The sequence below is a fragment of the Trifolium pratense genome, linkage group LG6 (assembly GCF_020283565.1).
Source record: "Trifolium pratense cultivar HEN17-A07 linkage group LG6, ARS_RC_1.1, whole genome shotgun sequence".
Taxonomy (NCBI): Eukaryota; Viridiplantae; Streptophyta; class Magnoliopsida; order Fabales; family Fabaceae; genus Trifolium; species Trifolium pratense.
This window is the reverse complement of record NC_060064.1, coordinates 20,185,436-20,202,659: the sequence shown is the minus strand read 5'-3', so window position 1 is coordinate 20,202,659 and position 17,224 is coordinate 20,185,436. Positions and strand designations below refer to the sequence as shown.

Below are 17,224 nucleotides of genomic sequence, written 5' to 3'. Positions count from 1 at the left end.
ATAAGCTTGTTTCAAAAATTTAGAGGTGTTTGGTAACAAGCTTTTTGTACTAGCTTATAGCTTTTTTTCAGATGCTATTTCAAGTAGCATTTGAGCTTATAGCTTATAGCTTTTTACACTTTATTCCATTTTTACCCTTTAATTTAATAACTACCCACTCTAAAAAATAAACTACCCACTATCAATTATGTAATTTTATATTTAATAACCACTTTAAAAGCTAATTTTACCAAACATTTTAATTTCAATAAGCTAGCTTTTCAGCTATCAGCTATAAGCTAGCTTTTCAGCTATCAGCTAGCTTATCAGCTATCAGCTAGCTTATCAGCTTATTTTTACCAAACAGACCCTTAATATAATAAAAAAATATAGGGGTTTTTTTTTATTTTTTTGACAACAGCGCAGAGGATTGTTTGGTTATCATTCTTAGGTGAATGTCAATATGTCATAAACCCTAAACTAAACTAAAACCCTTCTTTCATTCATCCATCTACCAAACTCGACGATGGGCAAGAAACAGAAGTCGCAGCAGATTCTTCTTCCGCCGGACCTCCCACCGGAGATTCCTGACGAAGAAGTTGAGTTTTCCGACGACGACGTTAAATTCGTCAACGAAAATCGCGCCTATGCTTCTTTGCTTTCTAACTTGGACACTCAATCAATCACCAAGTTCGTTATCTCTCTTCCTTCCTTATTGTTATATGTTACTTTAACTTCAATGCTACATTTTTCTTTGTTTTGTGTGTTAATTGTTCGAATTAAAATTAGGGTAAAAATTTTCTCTTTTAGGATTTGGATGTTTTATCTCAACATTTATGTAACTAGGAATTCATTACAATTAGAAATTTTCATAGTTATAAGCTATATAGATTGAAATTGACCTACAAAAGTGTTTATTTTTTAATTGACTATGGATCGGTTTGGATTGACTTATTTTTGAGCTTATGCGAAACAGTTTATTGCAAATAAATAAGCTTTTATGTGTTATTCATAAGCTTGTCTAGGTAGTTTATGTAAAAACAATGTATAAAGATACACTTTTCGTTAGTGAGAACTTATGAATTAGTATAAAAAGCTTATTTATTTGCATTAAGTTATTTTTCATAAGCTAAAAAATAAGCCAATCTAAACAGGCCCTGTGTGTCTGTTTAGATTGAATCATTTGAGCTAATATACTTATATAAGCGCCTGTGAGACTGTTTGAGAGAGCTTATGAAAAAAGCTTATGAACTTCTTAATTTGTTTTCAACTTGGTTTATTAATCTCTCCATGATAACTTACCAAAATAACTTATAGCTTATATGAAAATAGTTTGACTTTATTATGTCTTTTGTTAGAGAAATTGCTTGTATGCTCCTAATTACTAGTTATCTAAACTGGGTATATTACAAAATCTTTCCGAGCCTGCAATTAAATGTTGGAGACATCAACACTTTCTGAGAACTAATGCAATTTTAACCATTGTCGTGTCTTTATTGTCACTTGTAGAGTGTGGAAATTACTTATAAATTGCAACAGTTTAGCTCATGTGATGTGACTAACTACACATTGTAGTTGTGAGTTTAACTGACGTAGGATATACTTTTCTTTTTTGCAACCTAAGGCATGTTACACGGGTTGCTGATGCCAAAGAAGATGCTTTGGAGAAACTATATGAGCAACGCAGGCAAAAGACTGCTCTCAAGAAAGAAAAAGAAGAAACAGGTTTGCAGGTTGATCGAGTAGATGCTCTTCCAGTCAAGACATTAGATGGAAAAGTCTATTATCGAACAGGTGTCTAGTGTTCTCTTATAAATAATTTGTGCATTGTTGTTGTTTATTATTCTTTTCTTTCTTTTATTAATTGATTTGGTAACATATGTTGTTATCACATTCTGCAGCTACGAAGACGGCACCAGTAAATGCTCCAAGTGAAGAGGAAACTGGAGAGGATGGCAACGAAGACATGGGTTTAGTGAAGCTAACTAAGGCTGAAAAGAGAGCCAAACTTAAGAAAATTAGAAAAGAGGGAAAAAAACAAGGGAAAGAGGTGGCTAAAGAGGAACTGGAAGAAGTACCACAGGCAGCAGTTTTGGTATTTTCCTAATGTGTTTAACAATACTGATTTAACATATTTTGAAGGTCCATTAATTTGTTAAAGAGGGATTGGATAAGACAATAATATTTGTTTCTCGTTTGATTTTTAATATAGATAGGACAAAACAGAGTTTTTTGTTCCACTTTAGATTTTTAAAATTGTCACAGAACAAAACATTTCAAATTGAAATGCTAAGTATTTTCCCTCCTTAAACCCATATTAGTTCTAACTCTCTTTACACATTTGGAACCTACCACTACTTACTCTCTTTACACATTTGGAACCTATCATAGTTACTTCCTTGGCTGGCCCTAAGTGGCTGGCAGCGATGCAGTGTGAGAATGATGCATTGATTAATAACAATACTTGTCGCTCTTCCTGGACATAGGCAGGGAATTGGCTGTAAATGAGTATTTTGGGTAAAGGGTAATCCATATGGAAATATTAATAAATATAAAGCACAACATTTGGCAAAAGGATTTCACTAACAACTTGATTAGGAACGTTTTCTGCTGCAGTGGAACAAGTGACTACTAGAATAGTCCTTACCTTAGCACTAACTCATTATTGGCATATCCAGCTACTAGATGTAAGCATACTCCTAAATAGAGTCCTAGATGAACTGATGAAGTACATGCAACAGTCTCAAGGGATTGAATCATCTAATCAATCATTAGTTCACAAGGTTTACAAACACTACATGGGCTCAAAGAGGCATTCAATGGATGGTCTGTGAGGCTTCTTATGCACTATTGGGTTTGGTTTCAAGACCATCGGGCGTGATTCATCCGTTTTCACTCTTCATGGTTCCTTGCACTGTCTCTATGTGGATGGTATTATAGTAATTGTCATAGACTCATAGGCATCTCCTTTTCTTTTACACAACTAAATCAAACTCCACTTTTCTATCAAATGGGCATTGAAATAAAATACGAGGCGATGGTTGGCTATTCCTATCACAGGCTGAATACATGCAGGATTTACTTGACAATGCTCATATGATTGAAGCAAAAGGGTATCCACTCTAAGGATAGAGCTTTCAAGCTCTCTAGGTATGTGGCAGAGGAACATCGAAAGCTAGTTAGAGGGTCCTTAGGTATTTAGAAGGGTGTGACATTATGGTTTTCTTCTCAAACCAACATTATATTCTCGGTGCCTCTCACTAATATTGTATTGTGAACTTGTGATGCGGACTGGTCATCTGACCCAATTGATCGAAGGTCAATCTCTAGCTTACTGTCTGTGTTGTTGTTGGTGGAAGGCCGAAAATCCGCCATATAAACATGTCATTGCGGCTTATGGTGCCTCCATGGTGTGCATCCTGTCACTAATTGCTTATGGCGCCTTTAATAACACTGCCTACTGTACAGTTTAGGTACCTGTCAAGCAATGTTGTCCCTGGTGGATGTCCAAAATTCTGCCATATATGTGGGATGGTGACCTATGGCGCTGCCATAGTGGCCATCAGTTAACAAACTGTCTGGCGGCTGACACAACATCGACACCATCATTACACCATGATGACGTCACCATTGTGCTGCTATTGCTGCTCTTTAACGACCTCGCTTTCAAAGCAGATAACTAATTCTGTTATAAAGTTGTTATGTATTTTCTGCACCTCTCATGTAATATGAAGTCTCTCAGAGACTCGTATATTGTCTTCCTTTCTCTTATTTTCTGACGTTACAAATTCTAGTAATTCTCTTGAAATGCTACCTTTTTGACAGAAGTATAAGTCGTTGAGATCAATATTTTACATGATTTGTCATCATTTCATTGTTTAGGCTGCGGTTAAAGAAGATCTTAAAGTTGAAGAGGATTTTGAAAGTAAAAAGTGTAAACTTGCAGAGTTCGGAAATGCCTTGCTAACAGATCCAGAGTCCAATATTAAATTTCTGAAGGAAATGGTACAGATATCTAAAGACAATGATGACACCATTGTTAAACTTGGACTTCTATCCCTCTTGGCTGTTTTCAGAGATATTATACCTGGGTATGCCTGACTGTCATATATGATAATGCTCATTCCATATGCAATGATATTATAGCCTGCATTTGGTTTTCTTTCTCACTAATTCTATTTTTGATGTTTCAACTCTGCAATCAATGTATGCAATGTCCAGCTATCGAATCAGGCTTCCTACTGAAAAGGAACAAGAAATGAAGGTTTCAAAGACTGTTAAAAAGATGCGTTTTTATGAATCAACTCTCCTCTCTGCATACAAGGTTCATATTCATGTTTGATTTCTATGTAAATTATTCTAGTTACCGGTTTTCGCTGAAATAAATTTTCACTGTTAGATATGACTTCCTGTTCCTGTGCTTCAAATTGGTGCCCTTTGTCTTCTCTTTGAACCTACTTCCCAATTGGTCGAAATTTTTATGATAGCTTGTTTTAATATTTACAGTATTAATTTTATTTGATATTTGTTTTACTAACATGTTTTTTTTCCCTTTGCTTCTATTTGTGCATGTCATCAGACTTACTTGCAAAGGTTGATAGCCTTAGAAAAGAAGCCTTTATTTCAGCTTGTCGCAGTTCGTTGTATTTGTTCTTTGCTTGATTCAAATCCCCATTTCAACTTTCGTGAAACCTTGTTGGATGCGACTATCAGAAACATAAGCTCCAGTAATGAGACCATAAGGTGCAGTCTTATCCTTGCCACTGGCCATTATTATATTAAGGTGTCTGTATTTTATGGAATTATCTATGAAACAACATAAATATTAGTTTCATAAATGTTGTTCAAATTTTCGGTTGAATAATCCATCATCAGAAAAGGAGACTATGTTACCATTTGGGGTATAAGGGAAAAGTCTAGGGTAGTTGGATTTTTGCTGGACTAAAATGCTAAACTGCCTTTTGTAGTTCAAGTCTAGATAAAAGCTGTCTATACTCCCATCTTGGTTGTCAATAATAGTGTGAAATAGCGTCACATCACATTTGTATCCATTCGATTTTATATAGGCAAAATTGCATTCATGCCATTGATGGGGGTTCATATAGGCAAAATTACTCTATTTGTCCCTTAACTTAATTTCGGGTACAGTTTAATCCTTTATATTTTTTTCGCGGATATTTTAGTCCTTTTCCCATGTTTGGATATGGATTTCAAGTTTTAAATCTATGATTTTCTTGTTATGCCCCAAAAGAAAACCATAGATTCGACGCTTAAAAAACATAAGAAAACATGGATGAAGGGCCAAAAAGGACAAAAATGATGAGAAACAACAGACAAGGGACTAAATTGTTACCTGAAATTAAGTTAAGGGACTAGAAGTGCAATTTTGCCTAATATATATTATGTACATATTGGCTCCATGCAGTTGAATTGGTGTTGGTAAGTAAATGAAAAATGTTTCAAAGTTTGCAAAACACATATCTTATTAAAAAGAATGCTGATCCTTAAGGCTTAAGGAAGTGAATATTACTGTTGATGTTGCACTAGGTGTAGAATTTTACATCACCGTGCTTGTGTCAACTCAACTGTCAATTGAAAAACTATAAACTTTTCCTCTTTATAGTTATGACATGTTTTACAGGTGTGTACCTTAAACATCTTGTTTCAATAATTGCAAGTTATACCTTATTTCGCCTGGCTCAACTCAGATCAGTCAGTATCCAATGTGGCTTCCATATATTGAGCTTGAGGGTCTATAACAAAAAAATATATCTTCTGCAGTTTTCCAGTTTTTGTTTGTTCATATAACACATGAATAATGACATTTTCTGTTTCTATATTTCTATGCGCTTATACTTACTATTGTGTATCTGACGAAATTTCTTGTTTTTGTTCAACAGGCAACTTTGCTGTTCAACAATTAAGTCACTGTTTACAAATGAGGGTAAACATGGTGGTGAAGCTACTGTGGAGGCTGTGCGGTTGATTTCTTATAAGGTTAAAGATCATAATTGCCAGTTGCACCCTGATTCCATTGAGGTATTATACAAGTTCCATGCTGATTATAAAAAAAAAGTTACATGCTGCCCTATACTTTTTTAAAATGTTTTATTGGAAGTCTATGCTGTCAATCTTCTGTTTTTTGAGTTAGGTTGCTATTGCACATTTTTTAGTGTGATCAAATCATAATAGCTATTTGAGTGAAATTCATTTTATTTGATGTGGAATATTTCACTGCACATAAAGCTGTTAAGTGATGTTTGTTCTTTTCGATGCTTATTCAGGTCTTCTTGTCTCTTTCATTTGATGAGGATCTTGCAAAGGCTGAAAAGATGGATAAGGATCAGAAATTTAAAAACAAGAAAGGTAAGAAAAGAAAAAACGCGGAGGCATCAAATCAGTTGCCGGAAAATGACAGAAAGAAAAGTAGGCAAGACTCGATTTCTAAGACAAGAGAGGAGGTGAATATTTTTCCCATAAGAATCACTGTTCTGGATGTTTGGTTGATGGTAGAAATGAGATTCTACTGATGTTTGTTGTAGGTTGAAGCTGAATACAAGGCTGCTTCCTTTACCAAGGATGCTATGGAGAAGAGACAGATGCAAACACAAACACTCTCTGCTGTGTTTGAGACGTACTTTCGCATTTTGAAGCATACAATGCAGTCCATAGTTGCCAGGTGTGTTTTAATTTATATCATGTATATTACTATATTACTACGAGACATGGATGTTAAAGGTTTTGTGAATCCAGTGGCCCATTGAATAAGATAATTAGTTCTTCGATATATGGACAATTGGCTTAAATTAAAATGAAGCTACCATAATTAAATTAATATAATGGCATTCAGCTAAAATACATGTTCTTGAATCTTGATTGAAAATTCCAATCAATATACCGACAATGCATTGATTTGATAGCGTGCATTTTACCTTTTCGCCCAGTAGCATTCCCAGTTGTTGGTTTGTTCTTTATGACCACCTGTGAACAATACTCATAATTTTACTCGTGTAACCAACTTATCGTACATGCCTATAAGTTGGTCACACGAGTAAAATTCGCTGACAAAAACTTTATCGAGAGATTGTGTGTATAAGTAGCTCCCACTTTGTTTTTTTTTTTGGGGGCTGTTTACGCTTCCAAAGTTTTTCTTTTTGCAACCCTCGTAAATTTATTTATTTTCCTTCCTGAAAACAATTCAATGCATGCACTGATACTCAGATCCACAATAATTTTATATTTGCTTATGAATTCTTATGATGAAATTATTTGCATCTTTATTGGTTTTTTTTTGGACCTTTCAAATAGTAATTTTTGAGCTCTACCTATCTTTCTTTTATATGAACTTCATTCTGAAGTTTGTGTGGCTGCGGCTATGAGCACATGTGCATGTGTGAATTTTATTTATTGTTCTGGGTTGCTTGGATATGTGAAAGGATAATGGAGATTAATGAGAAATCTGCCGGTTTAAAGATTAATGGATATCTTCATTGTTTTCATATTCTACTTTTTTTTTCTTTTAATTTTCTTTTCGTTTGCTTTAATTTTTCTCACATGCAGTTTTTATTTGTGTTTATCTTTCAATAAATTTTGGATGAAGATTAATCAATTCTATTGTCACGGTTGCTAATTTTCTCTCACTTTCTCAATCAGGCCTGAAGCAAACCCTGGGGTACTTTCAGCTACAGTTGGAGTGGAACCCCACCCATTGCTAGATCCATGTCTTAAGGGATTGGCGAAATTTTCGCACCTGATTGACCTTGATTTCTTGGGTGATCTAATGAACCATTTGAAAATACTTGCTTCTGGAGGTAGCAAATCAGGCAACACATCTGAGATTTTTCCTAAAAGTCTGACCGTATCTGAACGCCTCCAATGTTGCATCGTTGCTTTTAAAGTGATGCGAACCAATCTTGATGCCTTGAATGTTGATTTACAAGACTTCACTGTCCATCTTTACAATCTTGTACTTGAATACAGGCCTGGAAGGTTTGCATTAGAATACGTTACCCCTTAGTCCTTTCTTTTCCCAATTGACCAATATGTTATAAATATAGTTGTTTGGTGTGGTCTTGCATGTTTGTTTACTTGCACAAGTATTAATACATAGTATGTATGGTATTGATAATCAAAATAACAAAACTGCACTATTAGAGATTAATAATCATAAATTATAAATACAATACATTCATGAGTCTTTGTGTAGCATCTTAAGATTTTAGAATAAGTAGGTATCAAAATCTTATGGGTATTCAAAGGGAAAAAGTAAGAGAATACAAGAGGCATGTGGTGAAAACCGTGTGTCAAGAGTCGAGAGCATTACAGAGATTCTATTATATAGCCAATTCTACAATTAAGAGCATTAATTACAAAAGGAATATCTACTATGGAATATGCTATGCTAAGAATAATCTAGGATACTCTAGAGTATATTTACAAATTTATTCATATATTAAATAATATTAAATATCAACAGTTATTAATTATGAGTCCAGTCTTTTCTTGCCTTGCTTTGCAGTTAAATATGATTTTAGCACTAGAGTAGTATTTGTTGAAAGTTGGAATATGAAGAATAGAACATATGAATTCACTTGATTGTGAATGTTTGAGTTATCTGGTACATATATTTGTATTAAAGCGCTGCTGTTTCTTTTTCTTCTTTTATTATTACTTTGATTTAATGCTTAACTTATTCTTAATTTATGTTCCATTTTTATGCAACAGGGATCAAGGAGAGGTGTTAGCAGAAGCTTTGAAGATCATGTTGTGTGACGATAGGCAGCATGACATGCAAAAAGCGGCTGCTTTTATAAAACGTTTGGCTACATTGTCACTGTGCGTTGGATCTGCAGATACCATGGCTGGTATGCTTTAATATTCTAATGTCAACTTCCATATCTTCGCATGTAACCTTTTGTAAATTATGCATAGAGGAAAAGAAATAAAAAGAAAATAGGAACAAGCTTAATATGTAATTTTTCTTTGTACCTGTTTCAGCCTTGGTCACAGTAAAGCATCTCCTTCTGAAGAATCTCAAGTGCAGAAATCTGTTGGAAAATGACACTGGAGGGGGTTCTGTTTCTGGCACAATTCCGGTAAGATTGTTTTTTTCGTGGTATTTTTTAATTTTACATTAAAAGGAGCATTCATCTCCACTAGGGATTTTCTTATTTTCTCCCTCTTTAATTTATGCCTAGAAGAAATTTAACTAAATACGGAAAAAATGGGTGTACAGCAAGAGTACAGATGTTAAGGTATCCTCTTAGTCCTGACCTGAGGACTGAGGAGTCATTATAATAAAGATAAAAGAAATAAGGAAATGAATGGGGATGGGGTATGCCAAAACATGTATGCTAGCATTCCTTGTTTTTTGTGAATGACCATAAGTGAAAATTTCTTTGTGAACTCCATTACTCTCTTGCAATGCGAAAATGGCCCCTTTTGGATTAGCTTATTTTTGAGCTTATGCAAATAGCTTATGCAATTTTTATGAATTATTATAAGTTTGTCAAGGTAGTTTATGATAAAATAGCTTATAAAAATACAATTTTCACTAGTGTGAACTTGTAAAATAGCATAAAACCTAATTTATATTGCATAAGTTGTTTGCATAAGCTCAAAAATAAGCTAATCCAAACGGAGTGAATGTAAAGCTGAAGATGATGATTATCTCTCTTGAAGTTGAAACAAGACTGATATGTGCCACTGGATTTTTGTTTACCTAGTGTATTTGGTAATCGTAGTTTTATTTATATTTATATAATGCTATTTATAAATCAAGCAACAATATAAGATATGAAGACCTTAAACACATTTTTGTGTCCATTTGTGTATCTCGTCTATTTAATGTGGAATCAAATTATCATGCTCTTATTACCAAAAATTAAATTAAATTATTATACGTTGGTGTTTCCTCGAAGCATGCTATTGTTGTTTTTCTAGGTTGTGTAATAGCTAATAATGCAACAGAATTATGCATAGCTCAAAAATCTGATTTACGAAGCATGAAACATCTTGTTTAGAGAACAAGTGAATATGATAAGTAAGAACTTGATACAAGGGAACGGGAAAAGGGGAGAATAACTTTGTGAACAGAAATTTTTAGGACAGAGGGTTTATGTCAAATCTCAAATATGGCAAACTGTTGAATTTGATTATTTAAGATTTTTAGTGGCACCATTCTTTTCTGTCAGCTTTTATGGACTATATAACCATCTGTTTGTCTCTCCTTTCTCAAATATGCAGAAATATCTACCATATTCGACAGATCCTAATTTAAGTGGCGCCCTTGCCTCAGTGCTTTGGGAAGTTTGTCTTTTGTCCAAACACTATCATCCAACCATATCAGCAATGGCAACAGGCATTTCAAGCATGAGCACTGAAAACCAAGTCTTCCTCTCCAAGTCGTCTCCTCAACAAGCTTTCAAGGACATGTCTATTGACCAAGAACTATGTTTTGAACAAAGTGGTAGTATTAAATTAAATAACAAGAAGAGACGATTGACCAATGCTACATCAAATTCCATTGGTTCCACAACAGTAACGAGTTCATTCAATGAAGATGACTTGCGAAAGAAATTTAGTTCCCATTTTATGGTTCTTCATGATATCAAGGAGAACGAAAAGTTGAGAAGTAAGTTGGATAAGACTGCAAAATCACTTCAGCTATTTGAACAATATAAGGAACAAAAGAAGAAACGATCAAAACCTAGTAGTTGATCACCCATTGTTTGTTGACAATATCTTATCTATATTTCCAGTTTTTATTGTTACAGTTCCATTTTCAGTGGAGATACTTCTCAACCAGTCGTGTATTACCATAGTTTAGTACATGAATACGTTGGATACACAATTTATATGTATTTTTTTGACAGATGACACAATTTCAATTAAAAATACCGAGACAATGCAAAAAGAATGTGGCTATCCTTCTTGTGAGTTGGGTGTTGTATTTTTATCTATTTTGTTATTAATTATTTTCTTTTATTTTGATGATAAATAGTATGAAATTAATATTTTTGACATAATATATGAATTTAATTGAGAGTTTAATGAATGGTGTGTTGACTATTATCCTTTCAATAAAGGTGTATTGTTCGGTTGAAGAGTGTGGATGCTGTTTATAAACTAATCTTATTTTCGATTACCAATTAATGCGAGACTATTTTGATGTACCATCTTTTAATAGTATCTTGAGGAAGTAAATCATCTTGTATTGAAATTTATTTAAAGAGATTGACATTACTTAATAGCTGTTTTATCAAACGCTTCAAATATAACTTTGTATTGACATGATGATAATTTATTTTTGCAGTGCAAAAATCATGTAAAAAGAGAACATATCATAATATTTATTATTAAATTATTATTAATACATAACAATACAATATAAAAAGAAATTGTGATGATTAGAGCACAATCTTGTAGCTATTGTACTAATATTTAAGCATTAAATTTTGGATTGAGTAGGAAATGCAGTAGTATCAAAGACTTTAACAAAAAAACGTGTTCTTGGGATAGCTAGCTTGGACTGCAATATGGTGCCAATGGTAGCAATGAGTTTCCTCTTGACTTCTTTATTTATGCCACCCATTGATATTATCTCAGCATAAGCAGCTGGTTCTTTGTTTCCTTCAAACGATATTGGCACTGATGATTTCAATAGCACCATCACAAACTGCAAAATTATCATTTTCACAATACAAATTAGAAAATAAAATATCACAATAATGACCATACAATTCGGTAAGAGATTTTTTTAATGCAAGAGAAAGAAAAGAAAACATGAGAGAAAAAAATTAAGACGCAGAAATATGACGAAAGATATTACGGCACAACATGAGAAATATGATTGAACACAATTAATGCGTCCACTGCAATGGATTTCAACCGTTCGATCTTTAAATCAATGACATAGATTGTTTTGTACTGATTTAATGAAAAATATAATATAAACCGTCTAATTTTAAATAGAAGACTGAAATTTGTTAATGTGAGAAATTGTGTACTTTCTGGACAACAATGAATTCTAGCCCCACAAGATGTATATGGACATAGTGTAAAGGAGGTTCACAATTAGATTGTATAAATTTATACCTAATTTCTTGTCACAATTAATATTTTGTTTTGTATAATAATTTATATTATTTTGACATAATTTTCTTTTTAAAAACAACAAATAATTTTAAAATTATGAATTAATAAAATATCATTATTTAATTTATTTTATTTTGGTACATATTATTATTTTAATTTTGTTAAGTGTAAGAGAGGTGCATAGAGGTAAAAAGCCAAGTTAATATATCGACTTTTATTTATTAGTAAAAAGTGTTTTTTATCTTCTACATTCATTGTCTGATCTATAATGGAGTAAAATCAATTTAAAAAAAAGTTTTCATCTGATCCAAAAAGTCTAATATGCTTGTGTTGTGTTGAAAATTGAGTGAGTAGTACAAACTACAAAATTTGTGTTGAAAATATTGTTCTTGAACAGAAATGATGGTGTTGATTTTATGTACCAATATACCATAAATAAACAAATAATAATGGTCTTTTGTTACAAAAGGGTCCCCACACGATCCATCGTGTCCGTTCATATTAAGATAAAGATGAGTGGCTTCAAGGCTACAATAAAGCCTCCACAAATGCAATATGTACAAATATCTTCTTTTCTACCTTAACTAAAAATTTCGCGATAAGCAAGATGATCGAAGTTCAAACTCCGATCCATACATGTATAACGTAATATTTCTGTCAACTGAACTAAGTCTACGAGACATTTTCTTAATAAAAGAATATAAACTATATATTTTTTTTTCTTTCATGTCATACTAACTTGAGTTTTTGGAGCATTAAATAAAAAATTATATTAAAAATAATATTTTTATATTTTAAAAATATTAATTACATATTTAAGATTATAATATACTTTATTTTGTATGAGATATATTTAGAATTTTCCAAAAATAAAAAAGTGATGTCAACGTATTAACTTATTAACTGATATAGACGGAACGCGCCCCCACTTTTTGTCCCCCACACTACTTTTGCATATGCATCATCATGAATCATGTGATGGGATGTGGAAGATACAAAATTAAATGTGAATGGATCTCTCAATTCTTTCAATTTTTACCTCTCAATTTTTAATTATTTTTATTTTTTTTTTCAAATTTCAATCATATATCCTCTTTTATTAATTTTAATAGTTTAAGATTCCACATCACTCTCAATTTTATTTTTTTACAATTGAGAGGGGTCTATTGGTACTTCTAAAGTTATGATTTTAGTTTTTTCCTAATTAATTAAGGTTATACCAATAGTCATTCTATTACATGGAAAACAAACTATATTCTACTAACAATTGTCAGAATGTTTCTAACATTAATTTTTTTGTGTAAATTGAATAGTATTTTTTTTAATGGAGATTCAAGTCTTACGAAATATAAATAGAGGGACCGGTTAAGATCATTGAAAGTAGAATTTTTTTTGTTAGAAAAAACAATTTTTAAACTTCAAATAAGATGAATACACATTTTCAAAGCATTTTCATTATTTTAGCATTAAGATATGATTTTAAAGTCAACAATAATAAAGAACACTGAAAGACAAACTAAAATTACTACACTTCCCCAAACCAAAACACCCAACTTTCCCTTGGATTTGACCAAGTTGCATGGGAATGATTAACAAATTCAAAAGAAACCAGACATGTTTGTTTTTATTTGCTGCCATAATAATGAAATCACACAATACACCCAAAAACACTTAGACGAGATAACGCACGTCTTTTCTAATTTAACCAGGGTCCTGGGTTCAACTCCTGACTTTGGTATGTAACAGTGTTAAAATTGTTACGAAGAGTTTGTCACTCATTTATGTCATATAAGACTTGAGAGATTAGTTTATGCAGTCTGTGCGCAAATGACACTCAATTTACATAAAAAAAATATTTAGAAAGAAATCAAAATGTCATGTAAAATAACTCAGTTGATAGTTATTGCCACATCATTGATAATCTATATATTTGGTGAAAGAAAACGCATTCCTTCCTGAGTACTCACTACCTACTTCATAGCCCAAATAAAAATATTTTCTAAAACTGTGTTTTTAATTTTATATTATATGGTAAGTATGTAATCAAAACAAACTTACCAAAAGCAAGACAATCAACAAAGAACATGAATCATTCTATCAAAATCAACCAAAAAAAGAAAGAAAAGAAAGATAGAAATTAAGAAGAAAAGAAAAAGAATTGATCCCATAATTTGTGTCAAGCCAACAAAGGATTCAGACAAATGAAAAAGAAAAAAAACTCATAAACAATCATATAAGTTTTGTATGAAAAACACAGAAAGTGAAAAAAGTGAGGGAAATGAATATAACCTTTTCAGGTCTTCCAATAATTGTTGAGATAGCAGTGGTGACTTCAGAAAAGATTGGATCAGTGTCAATTCCATCTAAGTTAAGATTTGTGCTGATGTAAATGCAAGGCATCTTCTTTTGATTCCTCTTTTTGAAGTATGTTGATGGATCTAATGTTCTAAGATTTGGAACCCAAGTTGACCCAGTTAGTTCAACCTTTTTTACAACTTATAATTTGGGCCAAGTGTGTATAAATAGTACTCTATGACCTGTCATTTTCATGTACTAATGTTTTCTTTGAAATTGTAATATTTTTTTAAGTTTTAAATTATTTGTCATTTTATAATATTAATAGTGTCATGCTAAACACCGATCTATGGGGCACTTCTTAAGTATAAGCATGACAATAAAATTCATATTCACAAATATACGTCCGTTCAGTATTCCTTTTTCAAATATATCCCTCATTAATATTATCAATTTGTATTGGAATATGAAACATCAACATTTTATTATTTAACAAAAGAGTAATTTAGTGGTAATTTAATTGACCAAAGATATTCGAATCAGGTGTAGTGGTAATTTGGAATTTAGTTTAATTGTTGCTGATATTTCCCAAATTATTTCATCGTGTGTAAACTTTGAGGTGAAATTTATTATGAAACAAATAAATATGTTACTCATACTCTTGATCGGCGATCAATTTTTGAGTTAGTTTTCGTAGATTTATTACTCCATCTGGTCCTTTTTATAAGGAACACTTTGAAAAAATCACACTGACCAATGAATCACATTTAACATAGTTATTTTCATTTAATACTCTTAGAGCATCTCCAATAAGTTTATCTAAAAGAGTTTCATAGGCTAATGATACGGTACCTTATTTTTTTTATGATTGGAGTTCCATGACGTAACATAGAGGGTATCAAAATTGATGATACCGGTACCTTAAATAAGGTAACGTATCATCAATTTAATGTTATTAATTTTTTTTTTTTTTTTTTTGTATATAAATCCAATTTAATAGTTTTTATATATGTCAAAATATTACCGTTTGATATTCAATGGCCTCTTGATCTTCATTTTTTTTACTAACATTAATTTGATGATATTTCATATTATTCTATATATTACACGATTTCTATTTGTTTTCTTCTCAAGTCGTATTTTATTTGTTTTCTACGTATTTTCTTCTCAACTTATATTTGATGATATTTCATTTTTTGACAAAGTTTGGTGATATTTCCTATTATTCTATATATTACATAATTTCTATTTTATTTATCTACAAATTTATTCAATTAAATAAATTTTTATAAAAAAAATGAAATAAAATTTTATTTTTATTTAGACAAAATTAAAAAAATAAATATAGAAGTGATCACTTGTTATTAATGTATGATACTCAGAAAGTCATATCTCCATTGGAGCAAAAAAATGTATGAGTTACATAAATATTACTCCATTGGAGTATACTCTTATAAATTTATTCCATGTATACCCTTATTTAATTACTCTTTATTCAACTAACTTACTTAATTTTACATTTTCTCTCATAATAAATAAGGGCATAAGTGAAATTGAACATTTAAAACATTTGAAAATTGGTCAAAGTTTCTTATAAAAAGACCAAATTTTTTTCCAAAAGTGTTCCTTATAAAAAAGATCGGAGGGAATATTATTTCTTTATGTATTGAACATTTACTAATTAATAAAATTCACTAAATTTTTTTGTTTAAATAAAAAACAAAAGAGTAATTCAAGAATAATATCACACACAATTAAAAAAAAAAATAGTATTACTTTAACAATTTTTTTAATACTTGTATTTTTTTTTTGTAGAAATTATTATATTTTAGGGACAGAGAATATTTATTTATTGAAGTAGTTGTATATACTAGTTGATAAGAGAAAAAAAAGAGAAAAGTATGTACCAAAAAAAAATAAGAGAAAAGGAATAATGATTGGCAAGAAAAATATATTAGAAAGAGTCAAGAGTCGTATGTAATATTTGGCAAAAACGTCTGCCATACTTGATTGACTTCAGAATAAATATGAGATAATGAATAATGATTGAGTTGACACCAGATACAACAAACAAATAATCTAACTAACTAACAAATGGAAAATGTGTTGTTACCGATAGTTAGTTCAATTGTAATTGATGTTAGAAATCACTCTCTCGGAACTAGATTGATGTTAGTGGGCCGAATATTCTTGTGGTGAAAAAAAAATGTGTTGTTAAGAGTGTCAACTAAATTTATAAGTAGAAACAATCTCAATCTTAAACTTAAACTTAAATTTATATTCAAACTTAAATATGAGAGGTGTATTGAATTGAGATTTTGAGAGGTTGTTTTGATAAAAAAAAAAACTTAAACTTTTAAAAAAATTTGTGAGATTATATTGATTTTGTAAGATTTTATCGAACTTTTTTGAAAGATATTTAGCACAAGATTTTTATGGATTTATAACATAAAATTTTAGGATTTCAAATAACTTTTTTTTTTGAAGACTTGATATTCAGTCCATAGACCAACTAATTGAAAGAATATCAATTCCGCAGTTCATTATGTGAGAGTGTCCATTTGAATTAGTCCAATACAATACAAGAAGTGACACCGAACATAAAATCTTGAGCCCCATAAGATTTCACCACGAGGTCAATCCTCATTGAATTTTAAGAAGATTTTTTTTTAAAAGGTAAATAAAAAAATTAAAAGATTATTAAATTCTAACGTTTCTTGAATTTTAGATCATTAGATTTTTCGCTAAGAATCAAAGGATTAACACAAGGGGTGAGATGAGTAGTTCAGCTGGTTAAGCTAATTGAGCTAAGGGATAAGGAGCAGGAGGTCAGCAGGAGGTCCAAGTCCTGGCA

The 17,224-nt window shown here is 31.4% G+C and overlaps 2 protein-coding genes across 2 annotated transcripts; one reads left to right on the top strand and one right to left on the bottom strand.

The window, feature by feature from the left end:
* The first annotated feature begins 392 nt into the window (after window positions 1-392).
* On the top strand, window positions 393-10,894 carry LOC123889963 (nucleolar complex protein 3 homolog). Its single transcript, XM_045939496.1, has 13 exons — window positions 393-669; window positions 1,604-1,773; window positions 1,881-2,074; window positions 3,862-4,070; window positions 4,201-4,303; window positions 4,559-4,722; window positions 5,880-6,018; window positions 6,264-6,440; window positions 6,522-6,658; window positions 7,633-7,968; window positions 8,704-8,843; window positions 8,977-9,074; window positions 10,225-10,894. Exons 1-13 carry the CDS (start codon window positions 506-508, stop codon window positions 10,696-10,698), a joined length of 2,505 nt encoding a protein of 834 aa, XP_045795452.1. The 5' UTR covers window positions 393-505; the 3' UTR covers window positions 10,699-10,894.
* Window positions 10,895-11,306: 412 nt separating this feature from the next.
* LOC123893275 (macrophage migration inhibitory factor homolog) lies at window positions 11,307-14,577 on the bottom strand. Its single transcript, XM_045943210.1, has 2 exons — window positions 14,365-14,577; window positions 11,307-11,656 (listed from the first exon to the last, which is right to left on the bottom strand). Exons 1-2 carry the CDS (start codon window positions 14,473-14,475, stop codon window positions 11,429-11,431), a joined length of 339 nt encoding a protein of 112 aa, XP_045799166.1. The 5' UTR covers window positions 14,476-14,577; the 3' UTR covers window positions 11,307-11,428.
* Window positions 14,578-17,224: the final 2,647 nt, after the last annotated feature.